General features: G+C 42.7%; 1 protein-coding gene across 4 annotated transcripts in view; it reads left to right on the forward strand.

Moving 5' to 3' along the window:
- The window catches only part of Gprasp1 (G protein-coupled receptor associated sorting protein 1), a 69,498-nt gene extending 47,708 nt beyond the window's left edge, over positions 1-21,790 (forward strand). For 2 of the 4 annotated variants that reach the window (XM_004658973.2, XM_045140042.1), the window contains 3 exons: positions 16,409-16,485; positions 16,818-16,894; positions 17,190-21,790. In XM_004658973.2, the coding sequence (XP_004659030.2) occupies positions 17,499-21,470 (3,972 nt within the window). In that variant the 5' untranslated portion in view covers positions 16,409-16,485; positions 16,818-16,894; positions 17,190-17,498 and the 3' untranslated portion in view covers positions 21,471-21,790. Of the gene's footprint in view, positions 1-15,360; positions 15,398-15,783; positions 15,873-16,408; positions 16,534-16,817; positions 16,895-17,189 lie in introns of those variants that run through there. The other 2 variants (XM_045140043.1, XM_045140044.1) reach the window with 2 other exon arrangements.
- The last annotated feature ends 1,570 nt before the right edge of the window (positions 21,791-23,360 follow it).

Consider the following 23,360-nt stretch of genomic DNA (forward strand, 5'->3'; position numbering starts at 1 on the left):
TGTGACCAAAATATCTGATATAAACTTAGGAAGGATTTATTTTGTTCACAGCTTCAGAGGATTTGGTCCATCATGGCATGAAAGGGGTGGAGAAACAGCTCACGTCGTGGTGGATAGGGAATTCTGATACTAAGCTGGCTTTCCCTTTTTTCTCATTTTATTCAGTCAAGGCCCCCAACCTTTAGGATGGTGCCACTTATATACAGAATGGGTCTTCTCTCTCAGTTAATCTCTGGAAAGATCCTCAAAGAAGATATTCAGAGGTATCCTTTCCCAATTTCCAGTGATTCTAAATCTAGTCAAGTTGAAAATGTAGATTAACCATCATAATACTTTTGTCTACCACCATTTAGATATGTACTCATGGGATTATTTTATGATCTTCATTGCTTCCCAATGGTTGTATCTATTTATTTTAGTACTATATTGTTTAACTTACTATAGTTATGTACTTAGCATTGAAATTAGGAAATGTGAACTATCCTTTTGGTCTTTTTCAAGATGACTTTTATCCTTTGGGGTACTTAAAGATTACATATGACCGGGCTGGAGAGATGGCTTAGCGGTTAAGCGCTTGCCTGTGAAGCCTAAGGACCCCGGTTCGAGGCTCAGCTCCCCAGGTCCCACGTTAGCCAGATGCACAAGGGGGCACACGCATCTGGAGTTCGTTTGCAGTGGCTGGAAGCCCTGGAGCGCCCATTCTCTCTCTCTCCCTCTATCTGTCTTTCTCTCTGTGTCTGTCACTATCAAATAAATAAATAAACAAAAGATTACATATGAATTTTTGGATAAGATTTTCTGTTTTTTAAAACAAATTGGGATTCTGACAGGGATTGTGGTGGTTTGATTCAGGTGTCCTCCATAAACTTAGTTGTTCTGAATGCTAGATCCCCAGCTGCTGTACATTTGGGAATTAACACCTTCTGGAAATGGTATATTTTGGGGGGGCAGGCTTATGTGTGTTATAGCCAGTTTCACCTTGGCAGTGTTTGGTACACTCTACTGTTCCTGTTGTCTGACTGACGTTGGCCAGGGGATGATGTCCACCCTCTGCTCATGCCATCATTTTTCCATGCCATGATGGAGCTTCTGCTCACGTCTGTAAGCTAAAATAAACCCTCTTTTCCCCTACAAGCTGACTGCAACAGTAATTTTGGTACCAGAGGAAGTGGGATTGTTGCTGTGTGGCTTTGGCCTTTTGGAGCTGATTTTCAAGAGGAATGTGGGAGGATTTGAAAACTTGGCCTAAGAGATGCCTTGAAGTGTTGTAAGTAAAGCTTGGTGAACTATTCTGGTCAGACATGAAATACCAGAATGGAGTAAAAACTAAACACTGTGAAGTTTGGCTTATGGTGGTGAAAAGTAACTTTGCCTGGACTGAGCCAGAAGCAGTTTGTGTGAGAGGCTTGCTGTTATTCCTGTGTCCTGAGAAGTTGTGCAGGGTGCTTTATATAGAAACAGACTGATGTGAACAGAGATGTGGCACAGAAAATCTTTGGATGAACTGCTGCCTGTTCAGCTGCAATTGAGAGATTACAACCTTTGAGATTGGAACAGCTGACCTGCACTGGGGAAACAGGAAGAATGACGACTCTTTTGAAGGGGTCTGAGTGCTCAAGGAGTGTCCTGTTCTTCAGTCTGCTTCCCCCCCCACCCCGGATTAACAAGTTGGCACCCTACCTGGTATTGAGGAGTATAGGAAATACAGGAAAGAGAGGATCATTGAGTTTGCAATGCAGTCTTGTGTTTTGAAAATGGCTATGGGCAGTGTGAAGTAGGTTTGATGGATGCCTGCACGGAGACCCAATGGAGCCATGAGGATGAACTAGGGATTAGAGTGGAGACGCAGTGGAGATGCTGGGACCATGAGATGGCTGCTGAGGAAAGCTGCTGGCCCCAGATTAAGTTTCTATGACTGTTAGTAGCCTAGCTGAAGGGGTGGAAATGAAACTCCAGAGACTTGTTGCTGGTTGGAATTTTTAGACTTGGAGATTTGTCACTGACTAGAATTGTTGGACATGGAGTTACAGAGTTTGAGGTTTGCCCTGGTTGTATTAAATCTTGTATTGGTTGAATATTTCTTTGCTATGCCTAATGCCATGTTTTGCATTGTGAATGTGTATTCTGTGTCATTATGGTTTTTTTTAGGAATTTTTTGGTATTATGGTTCAGTTAAAAGATCTTGGACTATGGGAATGTTTAAACATCATTGGGATTGATAAAAACTATGGGGATGTTCAAAGTTGGACTAAGTGCATTGCATTTTACATCATGTATGGTTATCCATTTATGGGGGCCAGCAGTGGTATGTGGTGGTTTGATTCAGGTGTCCCCCATAAACTTAGGTATTCTGAATGCTAGGTTCCCAGCTGATGGAGATTTGGGAATTAACACTCTTTGATGCGGTGTATTGTTGCGGGTGGGTTTATGGGTGTTATTGCCAGTTTCCCCATGCCAGTGTTTGGCACACTCTCCTGTCCTGTTGTCCATCTGATATTGGCCAGGGAGTGATGTCCACCCTCTCCTCATAGCATCATTTTCCTTATCATCATGGAGCTTCCCCTTGAGCCTGTAAACCAAAATAAACTTATTCTTTTCCCACAAGCTGCTCTTGGTTGGGTGATTTTTACCAGCAATGCAAACCTGATTGCAACAGGGATTCTATTGATTTTTTTTTTTATAGATTGCTTTGTTTAGTATGAACATCTCTTGTATGTGTGCATGGGCATGCTTGTGTCTGCCTGTTCATATGCATGAATGTGTGTTGAGGCCAGAGAATAAGCTCATTTGGTCTCCTCAGGGATGCCATGAATTTCCTTTGAGACAGGGCTTCTCATTGGCCTGGATCTCTCCAGTTAGGATAGTGTTGCAGTTACCTTCATGTTGTTGAGATCTGATCAAAAGCAACTCTTGGGAGGAAAGGGTTTATTTCGTCTTACAGTGTCAAGGAAAAACTTCATGATGGCAGGAGAAATCCTGGCATGAGTATAAGGTGGATATCACCCCGTGCCACAGCTGATGATAAACAGCAAGAAGAGAGTAAGCTGAGCTCTGGGAAAGGGAGCTGGCTATAAAACCCCTGAACCTACCCCCAGAAACACCTCCTCCACCACTCAAATTGCTATGAGGTGGGGACCATGCATTCGATCAAAAAGAATTTATAGGGAACATCTGACTCAAAACAACATATTCTACCCCTGACTCCAAAACACTGTGACCAGCCCAAAATGTAAAATGTATTCAGTTCAACTTTAAAAGTCCCCATAGTGTCCCAACACTTGTCAATCTCCATAGTCCAATGTCTATTTAGTGTGAACCTATAAAATCAAAACACAAGTTACATACACATAATGGTACAGAATGAACAGTTCTGCTGCAAAAGAAGGGGTACCAAGAAAAGATCAAACCAATACAAAGTCTGAAATGAGCAGAGAAAACATCAAATCCTGCAGATCCAAGTCGAAAATGTAGGACCTCTGACAAAGCATATGGGGTTCAAATTCTGCCTCTCTAGCTAAGCTGCTTACAGACTAGGGTAAACTCCATCCTCTTCCAGCAACTCTCTTTGGTAGCCATAGTTCTGACAGCTCCAATCCTGGGTTCTCCACTGCAAAATATGGTCCATCTATGCCATGGCCTTCCAGGGTCTCCACAGAGGGACTGTGTTCTAGTCATATCCTTGTTGCTGAGATGAACTTCCAAACAGACATAGTTCATGGGAGGAAGGGATTTATTTGAAGCTTACAGATCCAAAGGAAGTTCCAAGTTCCATCAAAGGCAAAAGAAGCTGTTTAGTGCGATACATCTAAACAGAGAGAAGCACGTGTAGCAAGTAAAACACCAACAAACAGCATGAACCCCAAAACTTAAACTGCTGTATGCATACATTTGACCTGGAATTCAGATCCACCTCCAGTAACAGCCCCCTTCCTTGTAGCAGAAATCTGCCTGCTAGAGGCTAAAGCTGCAAATTCAATTCTTTTTCTTTTTTTAAAATTTATTTGAGAGTGACAGAGAGAGAAATGGAGAGAGAGAGAGAGAGAGAGAGAGAGAGAGAGAGAGAGAGAGAGAGAGAATGGGCATGCCAGTGCCTCCAGCCACTGCAAACAAACTCCAGATGTGTGTGCCCCTTTGTGCATCTTGCTAACATGGGTCTTGGGGAGTCGAGCCTCAATTTGGGGTCCTTAGGCTTTACAGGTAAGCACTTAACTGCTAAGCCATCTCTCCAGCCCTGAAAATTCAATTTTAATAAAATACCTAGGTTGATGGGGCCATGTATTTGAGCTACTACAGACTACAAAAACCCTGCTTCACATAGCCTAGTGGCTATCTCCAAAGAAAATAAAAACATGCATTGCAAATCCAATGACCCTCTCTTTCTTGCGTTATTCATTCTTCAGCTCACCCTCTCTTAGCATATTAATTATATTTTTTTCCACTTAGGGGGTGTTTTCTCTAAAATTTATCATATATGTTGGCAAGTATTTAATGTCCGGTTTCAATTGACTCTGTACTGCTTCACAGAATCTGCCCTATTATAACAATATCATTCATTTCAAATATAAGGTAAATCACAGAATGCAGTATTTCTATTTTTTTAGGCAAGCCCAACAGTCTGGCCTTTTTTATGCAAGAAAGAGATTAAGAGAAAGAGAATTGGCACACTAGGTCCTCAAGCCACTGCAATTGAACTCAAGGCACATGTGTCCTATTGTTCACCTGTGCAACCATGCACTCTTGCATCACTGTACATCTGGTTTATGTGAGAACTGGAGAGTCAAGCATGAGTCCTTGGGCTTCACAGGCAAGTGCCTTAGCCACTAAGCCATCACTCCAGCCCTAGTATTTCTTTTTTTATTTGGAAAAAAACCTGTTACCTGTTTTAAAAAATAAAGAATAAGAAAACAATGTGATGGAGAGATTGCTTAGTGGTTAAGGCACTTGCCTGCAAAACCTAAGGACCCATGTTTCACTCTCTAGATCCCATGTAAGCCAGACTCACAAGGTGACACAAGCATGCAAGATGTCACATGTGCACTAGATGGCACATGTGTCTGAAGTTCAATTTCAGTGGCTGGAGGGCCTGTCATGTCAATTCTCTCTCTCTCTCTCTCTCTCTGTCTCTCTCTCTCTCTCTCTCTCTGTCTGTCTTGCTCTCTCTCTGTCATAAAAAGTATCTATTCAACTGTCATTTATACATTATTTATCATTCTTCATTTTCTTGTTTTGATCTGCATGTAACATTTCTTATAAGATCAACTTATAAGATAATCAAATTTTCTTAATTATTACATTGAGAAAAACCGAGATTTCTGGTTGGTATTAATATGCTCTTTCCTTTAACATCTTAGATATTTTATTATACTCTCTTCTTGTTTATAGTTTTTCAGCAGAAGTTCATGGAATGCCTATCCTTGTTCCTCTAAGTACCTTGACTTTTTATTAGTTCTTCACCCCTGTAAAAAATTCTCTGCACTCTGCTTATTCATCCCTCTCCACATTGTTGGAATTATCATTACAAAAACAAGAAAAATATTGAGGGTTAGTGAGGATTTGAAGAAAAGGCAGTGAGGGCTGGAGAAATGGCTTTGCAGTTAAGGTTCTTGCCCACAAAGCCTAAGAACCTAGGTTCAACTCCACAGTACTCACATAAGCCAGATACACAAGATGGCACATGCATCTGGAGTTTGCAGTGGTTGGAGGCCCTGATGCACCCATCTTCTCTATATCTGCCTTTCTTTCTTTCTCTCAAATAAGTAAACAAATAAATACAATATTGAAAAGGGAATGAACATGTACCATTAGAAGAATGTAAATCAGTACCATTATGAAAAATGGTATGGAGGGTCCTCAAAACAAAACATCATAAAACAACCGGATGTATATCCAAAGGAAATGAAATTTGTATCCTGAGTCTACATTTCTTTTTTTTAAACTTTATTTATTTATTTGAAAGTGAGAGGGAGAGAAAAAAAAAGGGCATTTCAGGGTCTCTAGCCACTGCAAAGGAACTCCAGACACATGAACCACCTTGTGCATCTGGCTTATATGGGTACTGGGAAATCGAGCCTGAGTCCTTAAGCTTCACAGGCAAGTGCCTTAACCACTAAGCCATCTCTCCAGTCCCTTTTTTTGACTTAAACCATATTTAAGTTATGTTTTGTCTATGTCAGAATCATGTAGTGGGAATGGTAGGCATTGAAGTTTGTTAAATAAATTTCAAGAATACTTTGGACACAACTCATGTATTTTCTGCTTTATTAATTTTCAAGTCTATGATGGTATCAGACTCATTTCCAGAGCACCAATTCTCACTCCAAATACATACTTGAATTAAGATTAGAAATTCAAATACTGTATATTCAAGTTTCACAATCATAAGATAGTTTAATGTATCACTTTCCAAGGAGAATTATTTTTAACTTTTTATTTCATTTATTATTATCATTATTATTAGTAGTAACAACTTATTTTGTATAGCTATATCATGTGTTAGTACCCTATTGTCCCTCGTCCGTGCCCCCACTCTGCTAGGGATGCTCCCCAGTGGGGTTGCAGATATTCCCTGTGGGGTTGGGGGTTATTTCTGGGGTCCAGCCCTGTCTTGAAGGAGGGCCCCCCGAAGAGAAGTGTGGAAGGGAGTGGCACAATAATGACTCAAAGTCAAGTTCTGATGCAAGCTGACAGGCTAATGCTGAAGGCAGCTGAGTTTTTCCATCTTTCTCTCTCTCTCTGCTTTTTGTTTCTATTTTTTTCCTTTTCTATTTTTTTCTTTTTCTCCTTTTTTTGCCTTTTTCTCTGTTTTCTGGTTTTCCCTGCTTCTCTCCTTCTATGCTTCTCTGCTGCCACAGCTCTTAGCCTCAGTCTTCTATTTTCTGATCCACGTCATGCAAGAACAAACTTCAAGAAAGGTACAGTTTCACAGAATTCATAGAAACTTTTTTTTATTCCTTTTCATCAAACAATCCCACAATTATTCACCTCAAGTAAAGTCGTCAGGCCCCTATAATGATTAACTGTTTTCACACTTTCCCCATGTATGTGTGGTCAAGCACTTGCGATTTCCTGAACTTCTGCTTTCAATTACTATATTAAAGGTGAGAGGCAAAACAACCACAACCATCATTAATCACTGATCTAGTAGATCCATTTATCCCTCAATCATTTATTTTGAATTTTCCTTTCCATGTCTCTCCAATACTTAGACTTTGGTTCCCCCAATTGAACTCTTTCTGACTTCGGTTGTTTTTCTGTAAGGATTCTTGGTAAAGAGTCATAGTTTGCTGCAATGAGCACCATTTAGAAAAAATTAGCCATAGAACAATTTTTACGTCGTTCCATGGAGGTTCATTGTTTCCTCTTAAGTGTACTGTACTCCATACCTGACTTTAATTAAGGCCTTTAAGGAAAACAATTATCTCCCACCCATTTTCTTGTTTTTCCAATTCTATGACAGAGCCTCCTTCAGATACATTGACCAACACTTTACTAACACCAATTTTTACTGGAAAAGTAAACTTAGAGATTGGGACACCAAGTGAAAGACAGAGAAAGACAAACATACAGAAAACCAGATTTCTGTAGCGTAGAGAGCCAAAGATTTTTCTATAGAGGGGCCACATTGGACTTCAAGGAAGAGACAGCTGGGCTTAGACTGTGTCATGTAGCTCTTCAGTGCTCGATTCCTCATGATACTGAAATGTCATGCTTTCCGTCCCCGGCAGGTTATGCTTGTGGAAGCAGCAGTCAGTTATTTTGTGGGGCAGGGAATGTCTTCAGGCATGATGTCTCAACCTGTGGGTCTTACAATCTTTCTGCCCTCTCTTCCACAAAATTCCCTGAGAATGGTGGGTGAGTTTTAAGTCTACTTCAGTGATGATTTCTTAGGATCCTCTGGATACCTGCTTAGGTAAGTGTTGAGTATCCTCCGGATCTGTCTCCTACACCCTGGTGCTAATTATCAGGTTCATCATGGGAACAGCATTCTTGCTAGTCTCCCCAATTCTTTCTAAAAGAAAAAAAAATTATTGCAGTACTATTTAATGGCCAAAAAATGGGAACATGAATGAACCTGGAAGGAGTAACCCAGAGACAAATACTATACGGTCTCACTTATATGTAATATGTAATAAAGTTGAAGTCACAGAATTAGTGTGGCTAGTGGGTGTTAGTCAAAGGTTACAAAATCCAGTTAGATAGGAGAAATGTGTTAAGGAGATCAATTGTAACTTACGGTGACTATAGTTAACAACATTTTATATTTGATATAATCATTCTTCAGTGTGTATATACTTCATGTACATGAGAAATATATTAGATTTTGTCAATGAACAAAAGAAGAAACCAAGTGTGTTGGTACATATTCCAATCACAACACTTAGGACACTGAAGCAAGATGACTATGAGTCTGAGGCCAGCCTGAGTTACATAGGGAGACTCTTTCCAAAAAGAGAGAAAAAAATAGATAACCAAAACTAAATCCAAACATTTATATCCAAATTGAACCTAGAATGAACTCAATTTACAGTGATGTAAATCCCTTTTTTTTGTTTATTTTTATTCATTTCTTTGAAAGCGACAGAGAGAAGTAGGGTGAGAGAGAGAGAAAGAGAATGGGCGTGCCAGGGCTTCCAGCCACTGCAAACGAACTCCAGACGTGTGCGCCCCCTTGTGCATCTGGCTAACGTGGGACCTGGGGAACCGAGCCTCGAACTGGGGTCCTTAGGCTTCACAGGCAAGCCCTTAACCACTAAGCCATCTCTCCAGCCCTCAAATCTCTTTTTGACACCCCCCCAATCATGATAATTGAATTATATATGGATTTTTAAAAATTAGGGAAAAGTAGGCAGAGTTTATCATGGTGGGAAAGTACTGGCAAGAACAGACAGCTGGTGTCACACCTTCGCATCAGCTGGGGAAAAGTAGAGAAAGGAAGTAAGACTTTGTTGTAACACCTCAGGTGACACAGTTCTACCAACAATGCTTCAACTCAAAATTTCTACAACCTTCCCCACCAGTGCCACCACTAAGTGTGGATTAAGTGTTCAAATATATAGCTCTGCGGGGGCCTTTTTTCATGTAAACCACTACAGATGTGCATGAGTATATGTATATGTCGTGGTGTGTGTGTGTGTGTGTGTGTGTGTGTGTCTAATAGCAGGTGTCTTCCTCAATTGTTCTGTACTTTGTTTACTAAGATAGGGTCTCTCACTAGACGCCAGGCTTCACCAATTTGGCTACTTTGGCTAGCCAGCTTGTACTGAGAATTCTCTTTTTCCTCCTTTCAAACACTGTATCATACTGCAGTTCTACTTTTATCATTATGAGGAACCTCCACACTGATTGCTAAAGCAGCTGTACCAGCTGACACTCTTACTAGCAGTGATTAAAGGCTCCCTTTCCCCATATCCTCACCAACGTTTGTTAAATTTATTTTAATGATGATAGTCATTCTGACTGAAATGGAATTTCAAAGTATTTTTAATTTGCATTTGTTTATTAGTAAATTTGTTGAACACTTTGTCAAATATTTATTGACCTCTTTTTTGTGTATTCTCAGGCTGCCCTCAGACTCACAATTGTCCTCCTACCTCTGCCTCCACGAAGTGCTGAGATTAAATGCATGTGCCACACAGTTGCCTCTATTGACCTCTTACATTCCTTCTTTTGAGACTACTCTTTAATTTATAGCCCACTTCTTTTAGATAGAGAGCAAGTGAGACAGAGAGAAGCAGAGAGAGAAGAGAGATAGAGAATTGGTTCAACAGGGCATCAGCCACTTCAATAGAACTCCAGACACTTGTGCCACTTAGTGGGCATGTACTATCTTGCATTTGCCTCACCTTTGTGCATCTGGCTTAGTGGGATTTGGAGAGTGAAACATGGGTCCTTAGGCTTTGCAGGCAAGCTCCTTAGCTGCTAAGCTATCTCTCCAGTTCTATAGCCCACTTCTTCATTGGGTTGTTTGTTTTCTTGATTTTTGGTTTTATTGAGTATTTTGTGTTTTCCACATATTAATCTATTTCAGATATCTATCTAGCAAAGATTTTCTCCCAATCTATAAAGTGCCTCTTGACTCATTTGATGTTTTCTTATGCTGTACAATAACTTTATAGTTCCATGACATCATATGTTTTAATTGTTTGCCTTCCTGGACAACTGGGGTCCTAGTGAGAAATTCTTCCTTGAGCTAGTTGTAGTAGCACATACCTTTAATCCAAGCACTTAGGAGGTAGAAAGACTATTGGGTGTTTGAGGCCAGACTATGATTATGCTGCAGTCAGGTTCACATTGCTGGCAGAAATCAACTAACCAAGAGCAGCTTTTGAAAAACAAAAAGGGGTCAATTTGGTTTACAGACTCGAAGGAATGCTCTACAATGGTAGGGGAAAACTATGGCATGAGCAAAGGGTGGACATTACTTCCTGTCCAACATCAGGTGGACAACAGGATCAGGATACTGTGCCAAACACTGGTAATGTGACAGTGGCTATAATACGCATAAGCCCACCCCCAACAATACACTACCTCCAGGAGGCATTAATTCCCAATGCTCCATCAGCTGGGAAACTATCATTCAGAACATATAAGTTTATGGGGGACACTTGATTCAAATCACCACATTCTGGCCCTGACCCCCATAAACTGTTAACCATTTGTGATGTAAAATGTAATGCATTCAGTCCAACTTTCAAAGTCCTCACATTTTTTATCAATCCTAATGATGTTCAAACGTTCTCATAATCCAAAGTCTTTTAACTGAGCCATAATACCAACAAAGAAAAATCCCCCCAAAACCCATAATGGCACAGTTACATTCACACTGCAAAAGATGGCACTGGGTATAACAAAGAAATATTCAACAAATACACAATTTAAACAGGACAAACATCAAACTGTGTAACTCCAAGTCCAACAACTCTAGTCAGTAACAAGTCTCCAAGTTTGATAATTCTAACCAGCAACAAGTCTCTGGAATTCCAATTCCATCCCTCAAGCTAGGCTACTCAGAGTCCTGGAAAACTTCATCTGCCGCCAGCAGCTTTCCTTAGCAGCCATCTGTGGTCCTGGCATCTCCAGTGGGTCTCCACTGCATTCTCATGGCTCTATCAGGTCTGCATGCAAACCTGCTTCACGCTGCCCATGGCCGTTTTCAAAACACAATACCATGTTGCAAACTCAATGACCCTCTCTTTTCTGTATTTGTTATACTGCACAATACCAGGCAGGGTGCCAGTTTGTTAATCCAGGGGTTAGTAAAGCAGACTTTGAAGAACAGGACACTCCGTGAGCACCCAGACCCCTTCAAAAGAGTCTATGTTCTTCCTGTTGCCCTAGTGCAGGTCAGCTGTTCCAATCTCAAAGGTTATAATCTCATAATTGCAAGTGAGCATGAAAAACTTTCAGCACAAAGATTTCATTTCTGTGCCATATCCCTCTTCTCACAGCAATACATTTCTATAGAATGCAACCCTGCACAACTCCTCAGGACAACAGGCATAATATCAAGCCTCTCACACAAACTTCTTCTACCCCAGTTCAAACAAAGATCCTTTTCACCCTTATAAGCCAAACCTCACAGTCCATATTTCTTACTATATTCAGGTCTTTTAACTATGACCAGAATAGTCCATCAAGGTGTACTTAAAGCCCTGCAGGGCATCTCTTACATCAAGGTTTCAAATTCTCTCACATTCCTCTTAAAAATCAGCTCCAAAGGGCCAATACCACATAGTCAGGTGTCTAGCAGCAAGTAACTTCAGTCCTTAGCACCAACATTACTATTGCAGCCAGGTTTGCATTGCTGGTAGAAATCACCCAACCAAGAGCAGCTTTTGGGAAGAAAGGGTTTATTTTGACTTATAGACTCAAGGGGAAGCTCCATGATGGTAGGGGAAAACGATGGCATGAGCAGAGGGTGCACACCATCCCCTCGCCAACATCAGGTGGACAATAGGAGAGTGTGTCCAACACTGGCAAAGGGAGACTGGCTATAATACCTATAAGTTTGCCCCCAACAACACATTGCCTCCAAGAGGCATTAATTCAAAAATCTCCAACAGCTGGGAACCTAGCATTCAGAACACGTAGTTTATAAGGGACACCTGAATTAAACCACCACAGATTACATAGTGAATTCTAAATCATCCTGGGATAGAGTGAGACCATACCTAAAAAAGAAGGAAGGAACAAAAGAAAGAAAAAGAGGAAGGAAGGAAAGAAGGAAGAAAGGGGGAGAGAAAGAAAGTCCTCTAGCTAGTTCAGAAATATAGACCTTATGTGGAGGTCTTTGATGTATTTGGAATTAATTTTTATAGGGTGAGAGTTAAGGAGGTAGTGCCATTGTTCTACATTCAAATAAATATTCAACTTTCCCAGAACCATTTGCTGTTTTTTTTCTCCAGTTTGTATTTTATAATCTTTGTCAAATACCAAGTGACAGTAGTGACATGGACCTACACGTGGATCCTCTATTTTATTTCATTGATCCACATGTCTGTTTTTGTGCTAGAACCACGCTTTTTTAAAACTATGTGTGGAAGTTACCTTCTCATTGCTTTCATAAAACACCCAGCCAAAAGCAGTTGATGGTAGGAAAAGATTTATTTTGGTTTATAGTCTCGAGGAGATGCTTCATGATGGCAGGGGAAAGGATGGCATGAGTAGAGGCTGGGCAACAACTGCCACAACAGGTAGAAACAGCAAGAGAGTGAGATGAACACTGGCAAGGGAAAGCTGTCTATAACACCCATAAGTCTACCAAGTCTGCCTCCAACTACACACTTCCTCCAGCAAGGTTCCAATTCCCAAATTGCCATCAGCTAAGGACCTAACATTTAGAACACATGAGCTTATGGGAGACACTTAATTTAAACTACCCTACTATGTCTCTGTAGTATAACTTGAAGTCAGGTATGATGATACCTCCTGCAGTATTCTTTTTTCGCAGTATTGTTTTGGCTGTGCTAGGGTCTTTTGTCCTTTCATATGAATTTTTTTCAAGGTAAGGTCTCACTCTAGCCTAGACTGTCCTAGAATTCACTATGTATTCTTAGGCTGGCCTCCAACTCACAGCAATCCTCCTACCTTGGACTCCCAAGTGCTGAGATTAATGTTGTGTAGAAATAGTTATTTTAGAGATTATTTAGTAATATATCTTTATTCAACAAATATATAGTTGAGGATTTGTTTTGTAAATGGCCCAAAGAGGATTTCTAATCCCAGTGTTGCTATTAGAACAGTTATATTTCCCTAGGGACAAGTCATTGTTCATGGGCTAGAGAAATTGTGTCTGATTTCATTTTCCCTTGGAATGATTTCTTGTGAAGCGGTTTTATTGTTGTTGTTGTTATTCTGAGACACAGTTTCATGCTATATAGCCAAGACTGGTCTGCAATTTTCTAGGTATATCAAGATGGCCTCAAATTTGAGGTAATCCTGTGGTTTGTGCTGCCAGAGTGCTAAGATTACAGGTGTGTGCCACCTTGCCTGGATCTTGAAGCCTCCCTCCCTCCCTCCCTCCTTCCTTCTCTCCCTCTCCCCCCCTCTCTCTCTTGCTTTTTTTGAACTAAAGTCTCACTTAGTTTAGTCTTCTTTCTTTATCTTTTCTAGTTCTAGAGATAGCCTTCATTTCATGGTTTCTGGTTTCCTTCCATCTTGAAAGCCAACAGTGGTTGGTATTTTTCTCATGCTGCTTCTCTCAGACATTAACTCTTCTGCCTCCCTCTTTGTCCAGGATAATTTTATGGATTAACAATCTTAGTTCTATAAGCAAACTTAATTCTCCATTGACAAGTAACATAACATGTTTTTCTATTGTGGAGAATAGAGTGTGGAAATATTTGTGTGGGGGGGGGTCTGTTGTCAAACCATGGGATATATTTAAATTAGTTTTAAAATGCATATGTGTAATAGCATCAAATTTGTACTTAATCTCATTGTCCCATGAAGCAAGCAGAAAAGCAGATATTCAAGTGGAGAAAAAGAATGTGGGTGGGGTAAAAAGATTCAGAAACGTCCAGGTTTCTTTCTTGAGTGAATAGATGTGCAGGGGGTCCATAAGCTATGAATACCCACCAAATGTAGCAGGTGGTTATGGCTGACAGACAAGCAGGTTGGAATCCTTGCCACATTAACACTTTGGACTTGCCTGGCAAGAGAAGACTCCAGAAAGAACCATTGCTAGAGAGCCAGAATACTCAGACACTTAGCAAGGGCAAGGAGAGGCAGAACTGTGACCCTCCACATTGTAAAAGGGAGGAAATCCATAGCTCAAGTCAAATGTGCAAGAATCCCTTTAACCAAACAATTTTCCACCTGGAAGGGAGCAGGGGTTGAGTGTGGCAGAAAAACTGATGTGACTTAAATCTGATGCTGATGTTCCAAGGAAGGAGGTGCAGTTTGGTTTCCATTTGGAAGAAGGACAGTGGTGAGTCGTATATGGGGACCCTCCTGTCTGTTTTTTAGGGGTACAAATGTCTAACAAGTGTCATGGCTCCATGAAACGTCAAAAGAAAAACATGAGAGAGCCAGCAAAACCTCTCTTAGCCATCTGTTGCTAAGTTACCTGTTCCCTCCCATGCCGCAGTCCTAACACCCCCTCTTCCACTGGCTTGGGAAGGAGGGGGAGAGGGAGTGTAGGAGCGCAGTCTGGGATGTTGATGCAGCTAGGGGCTACTTGGTATCCATCCGCTGCTCCCTCCATTTTCACAGCTCCAGACCTCACTGTACTGCTTCTCTTCAAGGGCCACCCCCCCTCCGAAGCACTATCTGTCCGCGCCCCCCACAGTGTAGCAACACCAGAGAAGTGGTGGTGGTCGTCACGTTAGTGTGCGCGGGGGTCTGCTGCGCGGCGGGCTGGTGGGGGGGCCGCCGCTCATCCCGGGCTGCGTGTGGCCCCGCCCACCTCCTGGTCGGATCTATGGTGGGCCTGGGAGGGGGCGTCGAGCCCACTGCACCATATCCCTCCGCCCCCTTCCCGACACCCTCGAGGCGAGCGGTTCTTGCCGCATCCTGCGCAGCCCCTGCCCGCTTTGGTGCAGAGGCGTGGGGGCGGGACGCCTGTCTGCCATTCTGCCAGCGCAGAGAGCGGTGGGAGCCCCGGCGAGAAGCAGACCGACTACCGACGGGACGAGGGGTTGAGGGGAGCCCCGCGACCTGGGCTGTGCGCCTGTACAGGCAAGTTGGGGGAAAGTGCGCAGTGCTGTGCGTGGTCTCGGGCAGGGTGTCTCGCACTGCAGCCCGGCTGACGGCGGGTCCCTGGGCCGTGACAGCCAGCACGCGCGTGCGGAGGAGGCGAGTGGGTTGGAGCGGATCCCCGGAGAGGTGCGCAGCGCCTGGGATCCCTGATGGTGAGGAAGCGGTGACTTGCACCAGACGGATCAGGCCACTGGCGGAGGTTGGGGGGTGTGGGGGATCGTGGTGAGGGCCGCTCCATCCGAGGGTCGGGAGGCCAGCGGCGCCCACCGCTTTTCAGCCAGCTTGGTTCTGGGGTTCCCAGGCGCCCCGCCCCGCCCTCGGCGGTGTCTGCGCCCTCCCAGTTGTGGCGGACTTGGCTGCTGGAGGAATGGTGGCGCGGGAGCTGGGGAACGGGTGGGCGCCCCAGTAGCCCACCGGGTTGGGTCGGGACTGGTTTGCGCGCTCTGAGGGCAGCCCAGCTGGTGGATGCGTCACCTCTGCCACTCTGCTACTGCTTCAGGAAGGAGACCTGTTGGGCTCTGTGTCCTGGGTGCTGTCCCTTCACACTGGCTCTTGCTTGATGTTCCTCTCTTGTCTGCGCGGTAGATCGGGAGTATTCTGACAGGCCCCAGAGAGCATCTGTACACCAGAAGCTTGAGAAAAGACGAGCAGGAAAATGACCTGGATTTCTGGAGGTGTGTGGGGATGGGAGTGAGCACTGTCTGTGAGTGGAGACCCGAAAGGGGTGGGGTGACTGACCAGAGCAGGTAGGGGAGAGAGGTGATTGTGCAGAGTTATAGTGCCTCCTAATCCTGTTTCTCACAGCCTTCCAGATACTTCACCGTCCCCAAGTGGGGGTCTGAAAAAAATGGTTTACAGGTTGGTGACTGCGTCATAAAAACAGGGACCACTTCACAAGCAGCTTTCTAGAATATGCGGTGCCCTTCCTCCATTTTATGCTGCGCAGGGCAAGGAAATGTGGCGCACCTAGTGGTGAATCCTCAGAATTGGAAAAGACAGTGATGGGAAGAGTATGACATCAAGAGGTGTTCTTATCTCTGGAACCCTGCAACTAGGCCTCAATACAACAAGAATGTTCCATATGCACGACCCTAAATGGTTGAAAATACATGATATGGGGGGCTCCTATCCTTGGTGTTGGTTTGTTCACCAAGCCCAGCTGTTGCCATCATTTCCTGATTGTCTTACATTTTCCTCTCTTTGTCCATAGGCCTGCTTTAATGAAGGCTGGTCAGTTCTGCAAGAAAGGAAAAGACAGAGGAGATTGGCTCAAACCTCTGGACCTTGGTGAGAAAAGGGACAGTGCCTGCCATAGCTACTGAGGAGGAACAGCAGGTAGTTTTAATCAAAGTAGGCATAGGATGACTTCTGTTCTCTAAAATTCCCTGCTGCCTCAGCATCCCTTTTCTGTTTCCTGCCACAAATGCCAGGAACAATGAGGTAGGTATAAGTTGGACTGTGACCAGAAGAGAGAGCACAAAAAATAGGACCCTGGAGATGGGAGACGTTAGACAAATTTGACCCTTAGAAAGAATGATGCTTGTTTCTCATAGGGATCAGAGTGTGTGCCTATCTAACAAACATCTTTATTCCATTCTCTTCTCTGTGTTTGTCTTTAGGACCTACTACAGTCGTCTTTAGTGTGTAACATCACTTGACTACAGATACGAAGGGGAATTGCACCACATCACTGAAGGTTGGTATGGGAGTCAGTAATAGTAACCATCCACTAATGGAGTCCAGATGTGGTTAGGGTTAGCTCAGGGGCTTCCTCTGCCTCTTCATTTTTAGCACATGCACTTTCTCCCAACACCTATCAGTTTTTCAGTGGGCAAGAGTGACAGAGTGACTTTCTCATAGCCTAGCTGTCACTGTCACAGCCCTCCCCTCTTCCTCCCAGGAACCCTGAGTATGTGTCTCTTTGTGTAAGTCTCTGCATGAGGCAACAAAATTGGATAAAATTCACTTCCCCATCTTTTCTCTCTTTGTAGATCCTCCTCTACGGATAGCTCTGCTGGTACTAGAGTTGCTGATGATCACCACTCTCAACAGGTCTGCACCCACCTAGATCGTGTCCATCTTCTTCAACCTTGATTTTTTCTCTTCTGTACGGCATCCGTACTAATGACTGAGATTGTGCTTGGGTAGTAGCCCTATTGACTGTTGGATTGGCAAGCTACTCTAATTCATGTTTTTAGTGTTATAGCCTAGCTCACGAAATATCAGTGTGACAAGCCAATTCTGTGACATATCTGTGGTGAAGGCTTGTTCTCAGTAAGGGGCTTTCTGTACCTTATACCATGACTGGGGCAGAGATTGAGCCTGGTGCCCAGGCCAAGACCGAAAACAAGGGTACTGATGAGGTTGGTGTAGCTGAGGGAGATAATGAAGTCCCTATGGTGGTCAGACCAAAGGTTAGGACACAGACAATGACTGGAACAAGGCCTAAAATGAAGTCCAGAGGCATGCCAGGAGCAAGGTCCAAAAGTGAACCCAGTACAGGAGATGTGACACATACCAACTATAAAACCAAAGCAGTCTCTAGTTCCAGATCAAAGAATGATGCCCAGGCCTGGGCCCAGAGTAAGTTTTGGGTAGATTCAAAATCAAAAACTGGGGAAAAATCTTCAGCCAGTGCTGCCAACTGTCCACTGGTTGGTACTGATTGTGGGTTGGTTGGTAAAGCTAAGTGTCCACCTGGGGGTAGAGAACTTATTAATGTGGACACTAAGAATTTTCCCAAAAAGAAGGCCAATTCTCAAATGGGATTCCAGCCATCATGTGAGTTAGAGGAGGCAACTAATATTGGGTCCTGGTGCTCTGCCAGACCTGTACCCAAAGAAGAGACCTATCAGACTTCTGATTTCAAATGGGTAGACAAACCCTTTGGAAGTGCCTGGTTCTCAAGTAGAGATGAAGGAAGTACCAGATTTCATCCTAGGAAAAGCATGAAGGCTAGTTCCAGGTCCAGGCACATGGCCAAACCAGAGGCAAATCCCATTTCTAAGCACAAAAACAATCAGGAGTTCTATATGATATCTAGTTCTGAATCTGACGATGAGTCTAATAAGACATCCTGGTTCTGGGGCAAAGAACAGTCCAATCCCTGGTCCAGGTCAAGGGAAGAGGCCAATAACAGGTCCTGGTTTAGACCTAACAGAGAAGTCTATGCTGAATCTAGTTCTGGGTCTGAATATGAAAATCAGACGAAGTCTTGGTTGTGGCCTGGAGAAGAGGCCAAAGCCAGATCTAAACTCAGAACCAGAAAAGGGGCCAGTAGCAAGGCCAGGTACCAAACCAAGCAAGAAATTTGTACTGATGTCATGCCAGGATCTAATGATACAATCAAAAAAGAGTCCTGGTTGTGGCCTGAAGAAAAGGCTAGTGATTTTTTAAGGCCCAAGACAAAGAAAGAGACCAGGTCCACATTAATGGCAAAGGAAGAATCCAAAACCAAAGCTAGAGCCAGGGCCAAGCAAGAAGCCAGATCAGAAGAGGAGGCCCTTATTGGGTCCTGGTTTTGGGCAACTGAAGAGTCCACCATGGTAGATGAGGTGAGCATCAAATCTAGTCCACATGTGGAGGATGAGCCCATTGTTGGAAATTGGTTCTGGACTGAAGAAGAGGCTTGTGTGGGGAATGGGACTAGTCATAAATCCAGACCAAGTGCTAAGGAGGAACAGGTTGTCAATTTCTGTTTGGACACTGGGAACAAAAACAATATTGAAATTGGAGCTCAGGCTGCCTCTAAACCTATGGTAGCAGCTAATGATGATGAGACTATTGTTGGATCCTGGTTCTGGACTGATGAAGAAGTCCAACCAGAGAATGAGGAAGAGAACGTTTTTGGATCTTGGTTCTGGGGCATTGATGATCCCAGTGGAAGATGTGCTGCTAGAGTCAGCTGTGAGTCCACACCCAGGTGTGAGGAAAAAGAAGTTACCAATTCCTGGTTCTGGGCTAGAGAAGTTGATACAGAGGCTGAGGTTGAAGAACAGACCAGGTCAGGATCTGAAGAAGGATCAGTATTTCTGTCCTGGTTTTGGTCTGAAAAGCAGCCACATGTGAATTCTGGAGCTGAAGCAAGCTGTGACATCAGGACAGGAGCTGAGGAGGAGGAGCCCATAATTGGGCCCTGGTTCTGGGGCAGAGTAGATGCTGGTGTGGATGCTGAAGTTAACAGTAAGTCTAGTCTGGTGGATGAGGAAGAGCCCATTATATCTTCTTGGTTTGGGGCTGGAGAAGAGGCCAGTATAAAGTGTGGGGTTGGTGCCAGATGCAAACTTATGGAAGAAGCTGACGATACTGATGGACGGTCTTGCATTTGGGCAGAGGAAGAACCCTGTGTGTATTCTCCCAATACAGAAAGCTTGAAGTCTGCACTAGAGGAGGAAGATTCTGTTGACTCATGGTTATGGTCCAAAAATTACACAAGGCCAGAGACTGTTGTAGGGTCATCCTGGTTATGGGCTGCAGAACAGGGTAATATAGATAATGAGACAGGAGAAGAGATCAAGCTACCTACTGTAGAGGAGAATATATTCAAGTTCTGGAAAGAAAATGAAAAAGCCATTATAGAGGCTACTGACAGAGAGGAGTCAAGGTCAGAAGCTGAAGAAGAGGACATTATTGGTCCTTGGTTTTGGACTGGGGAAGAAGATAGGCTTGAGGCACCAGCTGAGACTAGAGAACAGAGCAAGATAGGAGCAGAGGAGGAAGCCACTGTGGGGTCCTGGTTCTGGATGGATGAACCTAGTCCAGAGGCTGAGTCTCAGGCATTAGAAGAAATCAGGTCAGAGACTGAGGAGGAGGAAATTTTTGCATCCTGGTTCTGGGCTGGTAAAGAAAACAATACAGAAGCAGAGCAGTGTTGTGAATCCAAGCCAAAGGATGATGAAGAAATGATTGTTGAGTCCTGGCTCTGGTCTGAAGACGAGACCACTGAAGAACCTGAAACTGTGGCTACCTGTGAATCTAGGCTAGAAAATGAGGAAAGGCCACTTGAGTGTGAGTCAAGAACCACAGATGAAGTAAATAGTGAGACTGATAATGGAGCAAACTGTGACAACAGTACAGAATCTGAGGCCATAGTGGGATCCTGGTTCTGGGAAGGAGATGAGACACATTTTGAATCAAATCCTAGCCCTGTATTTAGGGCCATTTGCAAATCCAGTTCAGGTGAACAGGACCCTGATCCTTCACGCAGACCTCAGAGCTGGGATGAGGTCACTGTTAAGTTTAAGCCTGGTCCATGGGGTAGGCTTGGTTTCCCATCTATAAGCCCCTTTAGATTTCCAAAAGCAGCAGCTTCTCTATTCTCTGACATGTTTGGGGGAAAGCCCAAGCGCAGAGAACGTGGTTCACGTGGAGGGCGGCGGGGATCTTCGTATCGCCCTGAACCTGAGTTCCCATTTCAGTATGATCCTTCCTACCGGTCAGTCCAGGAAATTCGAGAGCATCTTAAGGCCAAAGAAAGGTCAAAACCTGATAGATGGTCCTGTAGCTGTGTACAGTGTGATCTTAGAATTGGTTCTGAAGAGTTTGAAGAGCTTCTTATACTAATGGACAGAATTCGTGATCCTTTTGTCCATGAAATATCTAAAATTGCAATGGGTATGAGAAGTGCTTCCCCATTTACCCGTGATTTCATTCGAGATTCAGGTGTTGTTTCACTTATTGAAGCTTTGGTGGATTATCCATCCTCCCGAGATAGGACAAGTTTTTTGGAAGATATGGTTGATGTAGCTCCACCTTATCCAGAACTAAACATTATTCAGACCTATGTCTGTCGAGTGTGTGAGGACACCATTACTAAAAGCCTTGATTCCTATGAGCAGCTGTCTGGATTAACAATGATTAGACATCTCACTACCACTACTGACTATCACACACTGGTTGCCAATTATATGCCTGGTTATCTCACCTTACTAGAAACAGGCAATGCAAAAACAAGATATCATGTTCTGAAAGTGCTACTGAATTTGTCTGAAAACCTTGCCATGACAAAAGAACTCCTTGATACTGAAGTAATGACAGAATTCATGGGTCTCTGTAACAGGAAAGATACATATGACAATATTGAAGTTGTTCTTGAAATATTTGAGAATATCAGTAAAAATATAGAAAAAGAAGCATTCTTTGCTGATAATGACATAGATGTTGAGCCACTTATTTCTAAATTCCATGATGTCAAGAAATGTGCTAAGGAACTGCTAAGCAAAACTGAACGTAAAAATTTCCTTGAAGTAGCAGATGATGATGACTTTGATTAAGCACTTACCTCTGATTGTTCTTATGACCCTGTGTTATGATCCTCAAATAATGCTTTCGTTTTCACAGTTGCTTCCATGTTTCAGTGTATATCTTTAATGCTTATCTTACTTTATACAACTCTGTGTAACTTGAGTCATTTTTTTCTGATGCCAAATGAATATTCAAACTGAAAACAAGTTTGTTGTTTCTTGTTTTGTCAATTGTGATACTGAGTAATTGAATTTATTGTGAACTGAGCCATTGTAAATAAGATATATGCTTCTACTTGTTCAAGTGTTTATCCCAGTCTTGTGTTCCAATAAAATTCTGTTAAAGTTAATCACTCTTTTCCTTGGACTTTGAAATACAGGTAAAAAATCACACATGCATTAATGCACACACAATGTGAGAGTGTTATGTTCCAGTATAGGAGCTTTTTCTAAGCTGTAATCTCAAAGTTTACAATAGACTACAACTCAGAGCATATTTCAGATAGGACTCACTTAAGTTGTACTCTGACATGTAGAAAATCATGGTGTGAAGAAAAGTGGGGGGTAGAGAAAAGTGTGCTTATACCTGTGACATGTTCATCTTCCTGGATTGAGCAGGAAGAGTTTATTGAAGGATTTATAGAAAATGAGGTAAGTTTTGAAGAGCTGAGTTAGATTTTTACATTCAAGATGTGGTCTATGTTCAAAATACAATTAATGAAATCTAAAGTATAAAATAACATCACAAAGCACAGAAATTAAATTGAGGATGATAATTCAGTCATAGTGCCTTTAGAAAGTGTTAAGGCACAGCCATACAACCATTAAATGTATATATGGTTTAAAATAAACTAAGATGAGTTCTGATGCATTTCATAATTTGTAAAGAAGACTGGTGTGCATGGAAAGAATGATCACTTTTAAAATGTAAGTGGGATAAATATAAGGAAATGTTTATCTTTAGTTGAGACAGGGTTTCATGTAGCTCAGACTGGCCTCAAATTTGACATGCAGCCATGCATGATCTTGAATGTCTGATTATCTTGTCTACACATCTCCAAAGCCTTATTACAGGCTTATGCCACCACAGCGGGTATTATGCAACACTAGTAACTAAACCCAGGTCTTTGTGCATGATAAGCAAATACTCTTATCAAGTGAGCCCTATCCTCAGCCCCATACAAGATATCTTAATTCATGAAAAGTGTATTATGTTTGGATAGGAGCCAAAGTTAGGGAATAATCAAAAGTGGGTCCAGGATAAGGAAAAATATATTAAATTTTTCTGGTAGTAAAAGAACCAATAACAGGGACCCTATTGATTTGTTATGTGTCAAATCACAAATTTTTTATCTGATTCTAGTATATGAAGTTCAATGAAAGTAGGAAACATCACTTTAGTCTTGCTTAAAAAGCCATAAATGTTAACATGGACTGTCTTCATAGTAGAAACTGGAATTGTAATATTCTTTTTTTATTGATGTTTTTCAAGATCTGTGTCCATGTGTGTTTTCCTATTTCTGAACATTATACAAATTACTAAAACTTCATGAGCCACATCTTCACAGAACTTTGCTCTCCAACCGAGTGCTTTTGGAGAGCAAGGTCCAGAGTTCATGCTGGAAGATTTTGCTCCTAATTCAGTCATCCTGCTCTGTCTACACTGGAGTCAGACCATCAAGTTCTTTTGGCAAGCACCTCAACCCCAGAGGCAAAACTTTCTGCCATCCAAGGTGTAGGGCTGCTTGGATGTGCGGACTGCTACTCATGTGGGGCTGTTGGTAGGTCATATGACTATCGTTTTGCAAGCAGAGAGCAGTATTTAGTAGCCTAGAGAAGAGACAGTAAGGGTATACACTTGAAAATTGAAATAGACAGATAAAGGTTATGTAAAAGCATGTAGGTGGGTGAACTGATGAT

Source organism: Jaculus jaculus, chromosome X, assembly GCF_020740685.1.
Source record: "Jaculus jaculus isolate mJacJac1 chromosome X, mJacJac1.mat.Y.cur, whole genome shotgun sequence".
Classification (NCBI taxonomy): domain Eukaryota; kingdom Metazoa; phylum Chordata; class Mammalia; order Rodentia; family Dipodidae; genus Jaculus; species Jaculus jaculus.